At 43.5% G+C, this 14928-nt stretch overlaps 1 protein-coding gene across 2 annotated transcripts in view; it reads left to right on the forward strand.

Moving 5' to 3' along the window:
- flt1 (fms related receptor tyrosine kinase 1) overlaps positions 1-14928 on the forward strand; it is a 248293-nt gene that overhangs the window by 206768 nt on the left and 26597 nt on the right. For both annotated transcript variants that reach the window (XM_078545377.1, XM_078545376.1), the window contains exons 27-28: positions 3071-3210; positions 6505-6589. In XM_078545377.1, the coding sequence (XP_078401503.1) occupies positions 3071-3210; positions 6505-6589 (225 nt within the window). The remainder of the gene's footprint in view (positions 1-3070; positions 3211-6504; positions 6590-14928) is intronic.

The following is a 14928-nucleotide window of genomic DNA, read 5'->3' on the forward strand; positions in this document are numbered from 1 at the left end:
TTACAGCTTATTTGCATAACTCTGTTATTGTCTCAGTTTTATTCCAGTGTGCAAACTTATGTTACAACTTTCAGGATTTACATGTCAGATTGACAGCCTCACCTATATTTGTTTGACCTAATGAAATGGTACAGATAACCATAATAAAGAAATTATAATAAGCCAGTTCATGTAATGCTTGAAATGGCTCTTGATAACATTTGCGTTTACAATATATAAAACCATTTAATATTTTAAAGTTATCATGGTTCAAGGGATTGGGTGGTATGAGTAAGAACATTGCATTTGCACCTCTGGGACTTGAGCATGAACCAAGCCAGGAATGATAGAATGATAAATCCCTCCTCTTTTGTAAGAGTTCTGGCTGAAGTGAATTTATGTAATAAATGATTTATGACCGTAATTCAGTAAGTTTCAGGGTACTGGTGGATAAGGATAACAGGAGTCCTCGGGTTAAGGTGCTTAATTGGAGGAAGGCTAATTATAACAATATTAGGCAGAAACTGAGGAATCTAGACTGGAGGCGGATGTTTGAGGGCAAATCAACAACTGACATGTGGGGGGCTTTCAAATGTCAGTTGATAAGAATTCAGGACCGGCATGTTCCTGCTAGGATGAAGGATAAGTATGGCAAGTTTCAGGAACCTTGGATAACGAAGGATATTGTGAGATTAGTCAAAAAGAAAAGGGAAGCATTTGTAAGAGCTAGAAGGCTGGGAACAGATGAAGCCCGTGGAGAATATAAAGAAAGTAGGAAGAAACTTAAGCAAGGAGTAAGGAGGGCTAAAAGGGGTCATGAAAAGTCATTGGAAACCAGGATTAAGGAAAATCCCAAGGCCTTTTATACATATGTAAAAAGCAAGAGGGTAGCCAGGGAAAGGGTAGGCCCACGCAGGGACAGAGATAGGAATCTGTGTGTGGAGCCAGAATAAATGGGAGAGATACTAAATGAGTACTTCTCATCAGTATTCGCCAAAGAGAAGGACTTAGCGGTCGATTTGTCTAGGGAAGAGTGTGTAGACAGCCTGGATCATGTTGAGATCAAAAAAGAGGTGTTAGGCGTCTTGAAGAGTATTAAAGTGGATAAGTCCCCAGGGCCAGATGGGATCTACCCCAGAGTACTGAGGGAGGCAAGGGAGGAGATTGCTGGGGCCTTGACAGAAATCTTTGTGTCCTCACTGGCTGCGGGTGAGGTCCCAGAGGACTGGAGATTGGCCAATGTTGTTCCATTGTTTAAGAAAGGTAGCAGGGATAATCCAGGAAATTACAGGCCGGTGAGCCTTATGTCAGTGGTAGTGAAATTATTGGAGAAGATTTTTCGTGACAGGATTTACTACCATTTGGAAGCAAATGGGCGTATTAGTGAGAGGCAGCATGGTTTTGGGGAGGGGAGGTCGTGTCTCACTAACTTGATCAAGTTTTTCGAGGAAGTGACAAAGATGATCGACGATGGAAGGGCAGTGGATGTTATCTACATGGATTTCAGTAAGGCCTTTGACTAGGTCCCTCATGGCAGACTGGTACAGAAGGTAAAGTCGCATGGGATCAGAGGTGAGCTGGCAAGATGGATACAGAATTGGCTTGGTCATAGAAGACAGAGGGTAGCAGTGGAAGGATGCTTTTCTGAATGGAGAGCTGTGACTAGTGGTGTTCCGCAGGGATCAGTGCTGGGACCTTTGCAGTTTGTAGTATATGTAAATGATTTGGAGGAAAACGTAACTGGGCTAATTAGTAAGTTTGCAGACAACACTAAGGTTGGAAGAGTTGCAGATAGTGAAGAGGATTGTCAAATGATATAACGGGATATAGATCAGTTGGAGACTTAGGCAGAGAAATGGCAGATAGAGTTTAATCCGGACAAATGCGAGGTAATGCATTTTAGAAGGTCTAATACAGGTAGGAATTATACAGTAAATGGCAGAACCCTTAAGTGCATCGACGGGCAGAGGGATCTGGGTGTACAGGTCCACAGGTCACTGAAAGTGGCAACGCAGGTGGATAAGGTAGTCAGGAAGGCATATGGCATGCTTGCCTTCATCGGCAGGGGTATTGAGTATAAAAGCTGGGAAGTCATGCTGCAGCTGTATAGAACCATGGTTAGGCCACACTTGGAATATTGCGTGCAATTCTGGTCGCCACATTACCAGAAGGATATGGAGGCGTTGGAGAGGGTGCAGAGGAGGTTTACCAGGATGCTGCCCAGTCTGGAGGTTATTAGCTATGAGGAGAGGTTGGAGAAACTCGGATTGTTCTCACTAGAGTAACGGAGATTGAGGGGCGACTTGATAGAAGTTTACAAAATTATGAGTGGCATGGACAGAGTAGATAGTCAGAAGCTTTTTCCCAGGGTGGAAGAGTCAATTACTAGGGGACATAGATTTAAGGTGAGAGGAGAAAACTTTAGAGGAGATGTGCGGGGCAAGTTTTTTACGCCGAGGGTAGTGAGTGTCTGGAACTCGCTGCCAGAGGAGGTGGTGGAAGCAGGTACGATAGTGGTGTTTAAGAGGCAGCTTGACAAATACATGAATAGGATGGGAATAGAGGGATACAGACCCAGGAAGTGCAAAATGTTTTAGTTTGACAGGCAATATGATCGGCGCAGGCTTGGAGGGCCGAAGGGCCTGTTCCTGTGCTGTACTTTTCTTTGTTCTTGTTCTAATCCCAATCTAGTTCCAAGTGGTTATAAATTCACAGCACAAAATTATTATTAATGAACCACACATTTGCCATTCTCACTCAGATAATGGCTGATAGGAGTAATGGAAATGTCACATCGGTCCAATAGAGTGTATTAATTCTGAGGCTGGGATTACACAACATTGGGAGAATATTTCTCCTGTTATTTACAAAGAAATAACAATGGTGGATGCAAACACATTTATGAGCTTGCTTCATATAAGGAGTGGAAAAGATCTTCCTGCATTTTTAGACAGCCCAAAGCTACCTTATTCTGCTCCTGGCTAAGTTTACCGTATGTCATTATTAGCTGCATGGAGCAAAACTTTTCACTACTTTTAAATATCAGCACTTTATTTTACATTTAAAACAAAGGAAATGTTCTCATTTGCAGGATGGAAAGGATTACATCCCACTGAGTACCATGCTGGGAACGAATAGTTTCCATTTTTTAGTCCCAAAGTCACCAGATTCCTGCTTGGGAGAAGAAATGGAGAATTCAAAATTTAATTCTGAACACACAGGAAGCTTTGGGTAAGATATATTACTCTTTATCTGAAAAGTGTAAATATTCACTGAAAAGGGGCTGAATTTAGGGGAGCCCACTGGAGAAGACATGAAGGTGCGGGGGGCTGGGAGAATCGGGCAGGAGGTCCTGCGTCTGGTTCCCGGCTTTGGGCAAACTGTCCCTAGTTTAGTCGGGGGCGGGAAGGGCCAGATGTGGAAATCCTGCCCACTGGTGCCAAGATGCCAGTTAGGTCATAAGTGAACCACTTAAAACCAATTATCCCACAGCCCACCAGTGGTGACTCAGGGATTCAGCAGGACTCGCACAGGTCTCCTGTGGCTCCTGAAGGCAACCCAACAAAGAGCTTCATAGGGAGGGGTCTGTCGTTGACAGGAACTCGGTGCCCAATAGAAGGACCAATCAATGGAAAGTTGGGGTGCCACTGAAAGTCACCTCTGTCCTTGTATCCGACCCCTTCCCCACCCTCGCCACTGATCCCATCCCCATGACCTCCATCCTGCCCACACTCGCCTGTCTCCAGGGATCCAGTGTCGATCCTCTGGGTAGGCCTTGGAGCATTACTGGCAGCAGTCACTGCTCCCAGTGGCACTGCCGGCAGTGGAGAGCTGCCAGCCTCTGATTGGCTGGCAGCTCTGGGGGTGGGATTTCCCCCCTCTGGGGACTTTAATCGTGTGGGAGGCCCATGCTGGCCAGTTAAGTGCCTGAGTGCACTTAAATAGTATCAGGCTTTCCGCACAGTAGCATCGCTGGAGCTAAATTCCACTCAAGGTCCCCTTTACCAAAACAAATCAACAGTGAAACCACTATTGTTGTAAGTACAGAGATAATTTACTAAGAACGTTCTGCAAACAAGCATACTGGTATGAGTTCAGTTCTATGACATTTATCATAATTTTCCACATCAATTGCAAAATCTCCCACATGAATTCTTAAATAGGATTGAAGTAATTGGAAAATTAAATTATATATATATTATGGGTATAGATAGGGCTGCAAGTTTGCTGTCCCATCTATTGTGCTACCACCAAGACTAATTTCATCCTGAAAATGTCTTAAAATCAGACAAATTGAGATCCATTTCAACTCCATCCCCCCACAATTATTTTACTAGAGACAGAAATAAGATTTAAAAATTGCCATCTTTTTGTGCTGCCAACAATTGTTTGCAGCAGCTGTCGTACAATGCTAACTGCAAAGAACTAAGCACATTAATGCACGAAATAACAAGTATTTTATCAATTAAAGCAGAGAGATCGAGCTCAAATCAGCAGTCATTTCTTTCCTTAAAAAAAGTGGTGAGTGGATGCTTCAGATAGGGAGAGCCCGCTGTGAATCATACCCTTTGCTCCATTTCTGACTTCAGATAAGATGCTGGGCTGAAGAGAACGAGGGAAAATTGTGATGTCCATTCCTGGTTCTCATAGCAACGTTGGCAGGGATGCCAGCTAGGTGTCTCTCCATCTGACAAAGGCTGATTGAGTGCAGGAGATAGTTAGGGAGAGAACAAAAAAACTAAACCTGCATTTCTGCAATCCATGTTGAACCTGGAATCTATTATTTTTAATGCTTGAACTTTATCATATTTAGTTTGCTAGTTGTGTCCCTTAGATGTAATGTGATTGAGTATACAACTGTTTCTAAATGTATCTTTAAGTTTTGATTTTGGCTACTTATAATCATGTCATCCAGATTTTCTGGTTTAGTACAACAAACCTCTCCAACATCCCATGATTTGCTACATGATTTATAAAACTTAATCTGCACCTCCCTTCAGTGTTATGTCAGCCTCCCTTCATGACTCTCTGATTTTAGAGCTAATTCATTTTCATTGGCTGGCTTGCCGGCTTGTCCTCATATCTTTCATAAGTAGAGCATCCCAAATGACTCAGTACTACAAGTGAGGGGGAACTTTTAATTAGATGGCAGCAGCAGTGTATGGGAGGCCTGAAGCGGGCAGCACACCTGAAAGTTCTGGAGGAGGCAAGGCCAGCTGTTTTTAACTGACCAGCCTTATTTTAATATTCAAAATCTGTTTCCCACCTGAAACCAGCAAGATTGATGTGAAGGCTGCACCAAACAGATGCTGGTGTGGGGAGTGAGAGAAAGAGGAAGGGCAGGGCTGTGGAGTCTTACCGAAGAACATAAAATATTGCTTACATCAGCTTCTTCTGGCCACTCTGCTGCTTCCTCCCAGCATTCTTTTGGCACTTTTGACTGTGGGTGGGCCTCCATCTGAGTTGTAAAAATCACATTTAGTGCCAATGATGTCACAGGGCCCTGATTTAAACTTATATTAGGCCCTCACCTGTTCACCGCAGGAGCCTCGACTGACTTCAAAGTCAATGGAGAAAAAAATGTTGCCAGGTGGAAATCATACTGAATCAGGGCCAATAAGTCAACTAGGCCAATTTTAACCCTTCCCATTCACTGTTCCTGTTGAGTGGGAGGAGGAGGTGTCAGCTGTGGCTCAGTTCATAGCACCCTCACCTTTGAATCAGAGGGTTGTGGGTTCATGTCCCACTCCCGGAAACCAAGAACTGTGATTGTACTCAAAAGAGTTGCAATCTGTGACTGTCGATAACTCGAAAGAGTTTGAGTGGGAGGAGGAGGTGTCAGCTGTGGCTCAGTTCATAGCACCCTCGCCTTTGAATCAGAGGGTTGTGGGTTCATGTCCCACTCCCAGAAAAACCAAGAACTGTGATTGTACTCAAAAGAGTTGCAATCTGTGACTGTTGATAACTCAAAAGAGTTTGAGTGGGAGGAGGATGGATGCAGTTAAAATTGACACCATGGTCCTGCCGTTCTTTTAAGCATGCTATTATATAGTTAGGTGTATGGATTTACTTGTAACCTTCGAGTTGATTTGACAATTAGTGCCAAACAATGCAGTAGAATTTATTGAACCCACACCTTTTCCCCTTTATCAGTTTACTTTATAATATTTGCTATTTTAATACAGTCCCTACTACATTTCAATGTTAAATGCCAATTTTCATTTTGTTTGCACAGTGTAGGTCTCTTTTCAGTCAATCTCAGAAATGTCCAGCATCCACACAAGTTTGTGCCATATGTAATTTTAGACATTCTTCTTACATACCTAAACTGATATTATTAAATATTCCACACAGGATATTAAAGTCATTAAAGATTGTTAAACAGAATCTAATAACAAGATCTTGCTCATATTTTCATGTTTCTATTATTGTAAACAAAGTTATGAATTAGGAGATGCTTTTGCCTTTACTTAAATTTTGACACGCAGCCTCATTTCAATGTGTAACATATTGGTGTCCCTGCAGATATATTAACACATGTATGAAGAAACAGCCACAGAATTTAAAGACGTTTGAAGAGTTACCACTTGAGCTTACAACTTTAACAGATGTAAGTTTTCTTATGAATCTAGATTGTTGAGTGCTATTTGATAGCTTTGGCTCTGTTTCAAAACTTAGAGTTACAATACAGCTTTGCAAGCATCCTTCCCGACATTACAATGGATAGATGTTATCAACCATGTTATGGCAAACTTCACAAAATACTTTTGGTTTCCCTCTGAATCTTTGCCTCTGCCCTTTTGAATTTTTGAACACCTTAAGCTTTATGATAATAATGAAATACAGAGCAAGGTACGATTATAAATATCTCAGGAAGTGAGAACCAATGCAATATCTAAAATTGTTGCACTTTTATGGATTATTCTCATGCTTTGAAAGTTAGTTTTAAGCAAACAGAAAAAGATGGGACTGTTTGAAGCTAAATCTAGCATAAACACCAAAAGTTCTTCTGAAATAAATAAAGCTTTACTTTGTTCACTGTTTGAGTCAAGTTTGAGTAATCGTATTAGGGTAGATTTGATTTCCATACTTATTCATGACAAGCATTATTACAACAAGTATTAAAAACAATTAATTCTTAGCAATAAGGTGCACAGTTTTTCTCTCAAAATTTAATCCACTTCAGTTGAAACTGGAGCAAATGGATTCTGCAGTCAAAATTATCATAAGGTACAAAAAAAATGAATGATTTAAAATGACAGTGGGAAGGAACTGAACCAGACATAACATCCCAGGATGGCAGGTTAATGACAGAAATGTTAATCAAAGGACCTGCGCAGTAGAATAGAAAAGGGAGGAAGGGGAATGGGGGGAAAACAGCAGCATATCTTTAGGCAACTTTTAATTTTGTTGTTCATCCGCCCCTCCCCACCCTTTCATTCACGCTGTTCAGCCTGGATAATACTATTTGAAGATTCAAATAGAAGAGAAAATGTAAGAAGGCTAATATCCAGATGCAATTTTTAAAAATTATCTATCATAACTGTGCCAGTTAATATTAAATTCAGTTTCCTTGATGGGATGATTTGTAATTCTCTGGTAAATACCTTGTGAATCCTTTCCAATGTACAGAGTTATTTGGGTACTATTACAGGATTGCTACAAATACAATACCTTCATATTGAAAGATGATTTTGAAAGAGACTGAAAATGCTGGAAATACTCAGCTGGTCAAGCAGTGTCTGGCAAGAAAAACAGGGTTAACGTTTTGTGTTGATGATGACCCTTCATCAGATTGAGGAAAGATAGAAATGTAATAGGTTTTTTCACATCCCTCTTCCTATAAGGGCTCTATTCCATTCTCCCAGTTTCTCCATCTCTGTCGCATCTGTTCAGACAATGCAACCTTCCATATTGGCACTTCTGATATGGCTTCCTTTTTCCTCAACTGAGGATTCCCCACCAGCACCCCTGCACTGATCTATTTCTCACCCTTCTGCTCTGACCCCTTCCCCTCTCTCCCAGAGTCATGATGGGGTTCTCGTTGTCTTCAGTAAAATACAAGTGTTACACAATTTAAGTTTGCTATACCTACTTGGGTTCAATAATATCACTTGTTTCCTTAGGTGGCCTGTGCATCTTATTTTTATAGGAGTTGCCCCACACAACTCTATACCTACTTGTGGTGATAGCATAACCCCAGCAATGTATATCGCATCCTCTTGCAATCTGGACTGGATACTCAACAACAACAATCTTTATTTATATAGCACCTTTAATGTAGTAAAACATCCAAAGGTGCTCCACAGAAGTATTATCAAACAAAATTTGACATCAGCCTACAAAAGGAGATATCAGGGCAGGTGAACAAATGTTTGGCCAAGAGTTGATTTTAAGAAGAATCTTAAAGGAGAAAAGAGAGTTAGTCAGATAGAGAGGTTTAGGGAGGAAATTCTTGAGCTCATGGCTTTGGCAGCTGATGGAATGGCTGTCAATAGTGGAACCATTAAAATCAGGTATGCTCAAGAGGCCAGAATTGGCTCTTACACATATTACTTCTGCTTCCTCTAATGTTGTAATTAAAGTAAAAGTTGATACAAATTGTTGAACTGCTTTAGTTCATTGTAAGATAAACATATAGAACAATAGTTGTAACCAGTTTCACCTATTTCTATCAAAACAGCTTTAAATAATTTTACTGTTTGACGCTACTTCAATTCGACCTGCTGAGCTTTTCCAGCACTTTTTGTTTTTATTAAAGTATTTTTTAGTTTATCCTTGCAATACATCCTGACACTCCATTTGCTTGCAGCACTGTTCATGCACCTATAAAACATTGAGCAAGTAGTCCTGCACAGTATAAACATGCTTGGAATTGGCCCTACCCAATTGCATAACATGGTTTTAAATGCCATGGTAATTAGACATGGTATTAAATGACATATGACAGACCCAATCTGCCACTGCATTTAGATCTGCTTTTAATTTATTTTTCTCATCTGCACAGTTACCTAGGGCACTGGGCATATTCAGCCAGATCACTCATAAAGATGGAAGCAAAAAACTGCAGATGCTGGAAATCCAAAACAAAAACAAAAATACCTGGAAAAACTCAGCAGGTCTGGCAGCATCTGTGGAGAGGAATACAGTTAACGTTTCAAGTCCGCATGACTCTTCAACAGAACTAAGGAAAAATAGAAAAGGGGTGAAATAAGGAAAAGTAGAAAAGGGGTGAAATAATCCGGTGTGACATTAGTCGTCTCAATTTCTCTGCTCCTCTCACCCATTCTGACCTGTCTCTCTCTGAACTTGCTGCAATCCGTTCCCTCAGGACCAACCCTGACATTGTCATCAAACCCGCTGACAAGGATGGTGCTGTTGTTGTCTGGCGCACTGACCTCTACTTCGCAGAGACTGAGCGTCAACTCGCAGATACTTCCTCCTACCTCTCCCTGGACCATGACCCCACCACTGAACATCAAGCCATTGTTTTCAGGACTGTTACTGACCTCATCTCCTCTGGAGATCTTCCTTCCACAGCTTCTAACCTGATAGTCTCCCAACCTCAGATAGCCCGCTTCTACCTCCTACCCAAAATCCACAAACAGGACTGTCCCGGCAGACCGATCATGTCAGCCTGTTCCTGCCCCACGGAACTCATTTCTTGCTATCTTGACTCCATTCTCTCTCCCTTTGTCCAGTCCCTTCCCACCTACATCCATGATTCCTCTGACACCCTACATCATATCAACAATTTCCAGTTCCCTGGCCCCAACCGCCTCCTCTTCACATGGATGTCCAATCTCTCTACACCTCCATCCCCCACCGGAATGGTCTGGTGGCTCTCCGCTTCTTCCTCGAACAGAGTCCCGAACAATCCCCATCCACCACTACTCTCCTCCGTCTGGCTGAACTTGTTCTCACACTGAACAATTTCTCCTTAAACTCCTCTCACTTCCTCCAAATAAAAGGTGTGGCTATGGGTACCCACATGGGCCCCAGCTATGCCTGTCTCTTTATGGGGTATGTGGAACATTCCTTGTTCCAGTCCTACTCCGGCCCCCTCCCACAACTCTTTCTCCGGTACATCGATGATTACTTCGGTGCTGCTTCATGCTCTCGTCGGGACCTGGAAAAATTTATTAATTTTCCTTCCAATTTCCACCCCTCCATCATTTTCACATGGTCCATCTCTGACACTTCCTTTCCCTTCCTTGGCCTCTCTGTCTCAATTTCTGGTGATAGACTGTCCACCAATATCCATTACAAGCCTACCGACTCCCACAGCTACCTCGACTACAGCTCCTCACACCCCGCTTCCTGTAAGGACTCCATCCCAGTCTCTCAGTTCCTTTGCCTCCGTCACATCTGTTCTGATGATGCCACTTTCAAAAACAATTCCTCTGACATGTCCTCCTTCTTCCTTAACCGAGATTTTCCACCCACGGTCGTTGACAGGGCTCTCAAGCGTGTCCGGCCCATCTCCCGAGCATCCGCCCTCACACCACCTTCTCCCTCCCAGAACCATGATAGGGGCCCCCTTGTCCTCACTTATCACCCCACCAGCCTCCACATTCAAAGGATCATCCTCCGCCATTTCTGCCATCTCCAGCATGATGCCACCACCAAACACATCTTCCCTTCACTCTCCCTGGTGGCATTCCATAGGGATCGTTCCCTCCGTGACACCCTGGTCCACTCCTCCATCACCCCCTACACCTCAACCCCCTCCCACGGCACCTTCCCATGCAACCGCAGAAGATGCAACACCTGCCCCTTTACTTCCCCTCTCCTCACCGCCCAAGGGCCCAAACACTCATTTCAAGTGAAGCAGCATTTCACTTGCACTTCCCTCAACTTAGTCTACTGCATTTGTTGCTCCCAATGCGGTTTCTTCTACATTGGAGAGACCAAACGCAGACTGGATGACCGCTTTGCAGAACACCTTCAGTCTGTCTGCAAGCATGACCCAGACCTCCCTGTCGCTTGCCATTTCAACATTCCACCCTGCTCTCATGCCCACATGTCCGTCCTTGGCTTGCTGCATTGTTCCAGTGAAGCTCAACGCAAACTGGAGGAACAGCACCTCATCTTCCGCCTAGGCACTTTACAGCCTTCCGGACTGAATATTGAGTTCAACAATTTTAGATCATGAACTCTCTCCTCCATCCCCACCCCCTTTCCGATTTTCCCCTTCATTTTTTGTTTTTCCCAATAATTTATATGGATTTTTCTTTTCCCACCTATTTCCATTATTTTTAAATGTATTTCCATCAATTGTTTTATCTCTACCTTTTAGCCTTTCTCGATTCCTTCACCCCACCCCACCCCCACTAGGGCTATCTGTACCTTGATTGTCCTGCGTTCTACCCTTAATTAGCACATTCCTTTAGATAATATCACCACCTTCAACACCTCTTTGTCCTTTTGTCTGTGACATCTTTTGGTTATCTCCACCTATCACTGGCCCTCTATCCAGCTCTTCTTGTCCCACCCTCCCCTTAAACCAGTTTATATTTCACCCCTTTTGTATTTTTCCTTAGTTCTGTTGAAGAGTCATGCGGACTCGAAACGTTAACTGTGCTCCTCTCCACAGATGCTACCAGACCTGCTGAGTTTTTCCAGGTATATTTGTTTTTGTTCACTCATAAAGATGGTATTGAGAAACAGACTTCTTATCAATCCCTGGACTAGCGACCGGTCCTCACACAGAACTCTTACCATTAATAACAACCAATTCCTTATCTATATCAAAATCTTATCACTAATCTCACAGGATTCAATCTTTTATTATGTATAATATTATGTGGCACTTTGTCAAAGACTTTTGAAAATCAAGATATGTAATATCAACTGAGCTACCTACATCCACCAACCTAATAATTTTCTTAAGATTTAAATATTGCCACCACCGTCCATGAGATAATTGATTCCAATTGTTCTGGGTAATACTACCTATGTCTGCCTTAAATATACATTCAACAAATTCTGGCAGCCTGTGGCCTCCCTATTATGGAAATCCATTTTGTTTTTAACATCCAACACTTGAAATTAACTTTGGCCTAAGCTCTTTCTGTAAAAAGAAATCAAACAATCATGAAATGTCACATGTCTGAGGAAGCTGTGATCACACTGTACACGGTTCTAGTCAGACTGCTCTTTGGTATTACGTCCTGCCTTGGTCATCGAGAAACAAGGGAGACACGCATTCACTAAATATAGAGAAGCACCACGAGACTGATCCCTAGGGTGGGATTTTCCCATGAGAGAGGGAAACAGGAGTAGTGTATCTTTTTGTGTCAGAAATCTGTTTCCGGTGGGAACTTTACTGAGTTTCAGATTTTCTTGGGGGTGAGTCATTAATTGAGATGGATTTCCTGTCCATTAGAAGCTAGTGGGGGAAGTAACGGAGACAGGTTTCAGACACCCATAGCAGCCATCCCTAAAGCTGCTGCTTGTCCTAAGGGAGAAAGATTGTGCCAAAGCCTGTCACTCCAACAAGCTGTCCCAGTACAGCTACAACACTGGCATCTACCCGACAATGTGGAAAATTGCCCAGGTATGTCCTGTACACAAAAAGCAGCACAAATCCAATGCAGCAAACTACCACTTCAGCAACCTCCTCTTGATCATCAGCAAAGTGATAGAATTGGTCATCGACAGTGTATCAAGCAGCGCTTACACAGCAGCAACCTGCTCACTGATAGCTTGGGTTCTGCCAAGGCTACTCAGCCGTGGTCCAAATATGAACAAAAGAGCTGAAGTCCAGAGGTGAGGTGAAAGTGACTGCCCTTGACATCAAGGCAGCATTTGACCGAGTGTGGCATCAAGGACCCCTGGCAAAACTGAAGCCAATGGGAATCAGAGACAAAGCTTTCCACTGTTTGGAGTCCAGCAGCACAAAGGAAGGTGGTTTTGGTTATTGGAGGTCAATCATCTCAGTCCAAGGATATTGCTATAGGAGTTCCTCAGGGTAGTGTCCTAGGCCAAACCATCTTCAGCTGCTTCATCAATGACCTTCCCTCTATCATAAGGTCAGAAGTGGGGATGTTTGCTGATGATTGCGCAACTCCTCAGAGACTGAGGCAGCCTGTCTCCTTTTGCAGCAAGACTTGGAGAACATTCAGGCTTGGGCTGATAAGTGGCAAGTGGCATTCATGCCACACAAGTGCCAGGCATTGACCATCTCCAATAAGAAAGAATCTAACCATCTCCCCTTGATGTTCAATGGCATTACAGTTGCGGGCTGCCTCAGTTGCTGAATTCCCAATTATCAACATCTGGAGTTCCATTGACCAAAAACTGAACTGGACCAGCTATATAAATACTGTGGCTGCAATAGCAGGTCAGAGGCTAGGAATCCTGTGGTGAGTAACTCACCTCCTGACTCCCCAAAGCCTGTCCAACAATCTACAAGGCTCAAGTCAGGAGTCTGATACAATACTCCCCACTTGCCTGGATGAGTGTAGCTCCAACAACACACAAGAAGCTGGACACCACCCAAGACAAAGCAACCTCATGATTGGCACCCCACCGATCTAACTAAACATTCACTTCCTCCACCACTGATGCACAGTGGCAGCAGTGTCTACTATCTACAAGATGCACTGCAGAAACTCAACAATGTTCCTTCAACAACACCTTCCAAACCCACAACCTCTACAACCTAGAAGGACAAGTGCAGCAGATGCGTGGGAACACCACCACCTGCAAGTTCCCCCCCAAGCCACTCACCATCATGACTTGGGACTGTATATTGATTCCTTCACTGTCTCTGTATTAAAATCCTGGAGCTCTCTCCCTAATACCTGTGGGTGTTCCTATACCACATGGACTGCAGAGGTTCAAGAAGGCAGCTCACCACCACCTTCTCAAGAGTAATTAGGGATGGGCAACAAATGCGGGCCTTACCAGCAATGCCCACATCCCATGAAGGAATGAAAAAAAGGGACCTGAGATGGTGCCAGGAAGAGGGAAGCATTGAGGTAGAGGTAGATCTATTCCAGGTGGGTGGCAGGAGAAGGTACCTCATCATGCAGCAGGGGCCCCTTTCTCTCCTCATGCCATCTGCCTGTGCCTGAGAGTATTGCAGGGCACTACCTGACTGCCCCAGGTACTGAACCCAGTTCTCTCTAAGCTCGCGATGCTCCATCAGTTGTGATTCTGATGTGTTATCCAGCAATGGTAAAGAGGGCATCTGTTACCTGGATGATGCACCAGTGTACTGCCTCCTGTGAGATGCTGCATAAATCCACAGCTGCGAGGGCACAGATGTCTGTGACCATCTTCCGAGAGAGTTGTAGTCTCCTTCGCCGCTGGCTCTCAGTCATCTCTACATGTTTTCACCTCTGCCCGTAGATCCTGTGGTCAGGGCAGTGTCTCCTTCTCCTTGTGCCCCTCATTCCCCCCCTTTGGCCTCCTGATGTCCGACACTTTGCAGGCTGGTGCTGCTCAAATCCATTGGCCTCAATTTCTGAGGGTGCAGCACCAGTTTCCATCTGCAGTCTTCCTGGTGCTCAGGTGGATTCCAAACAGCTGGGTCCACTGCTCCGATGTCCATGTAATACTTCTGAAGTATTAAAGTTCTTAGTTCTTAATTGAAATTTATAGTCACATGGATAAATGCGGGTTAAGTAAGGAAAGCCAGCATGGATTTGTTATGGGAAAAATTTATTTAGATAACTTGCTGGAGATTTTTGAGAGGGTTGATGAGGGCGATGCTGTTGATGTGGTGTACATGGACTTCCAAAAGGCGTTTGATAGAGTGCCACATGACAAACTTGAAAGCAAAGTTACAACTCATGGAATAAAAGTGACAGTAGCAACATGGATACAACATTGCCTGCATGACATGAAAGAAAGAGTAGTGCTTAATGGTTTCCTTCTGCGTCGTAGCAATTCTGTGATTCTATGAATGAATGTTTTGCAGGCTGGAGGAAGGTTTGTAAT

This window comes from Cetorhinus maximus, chromosome 7 (genome assembly GCF_964194155.1).
Source record: "Cetorhinus maximus chromosome 7, sCetMax3.hap1.1, whole genome shotgun sequence".
Lineage (NCBI taxonomy): Eukaryota > Metazoa > Chordata > Chondrichthyes > Lamniformes > Cetorhinidae > Cetorhinus > Cetorhinus maximus.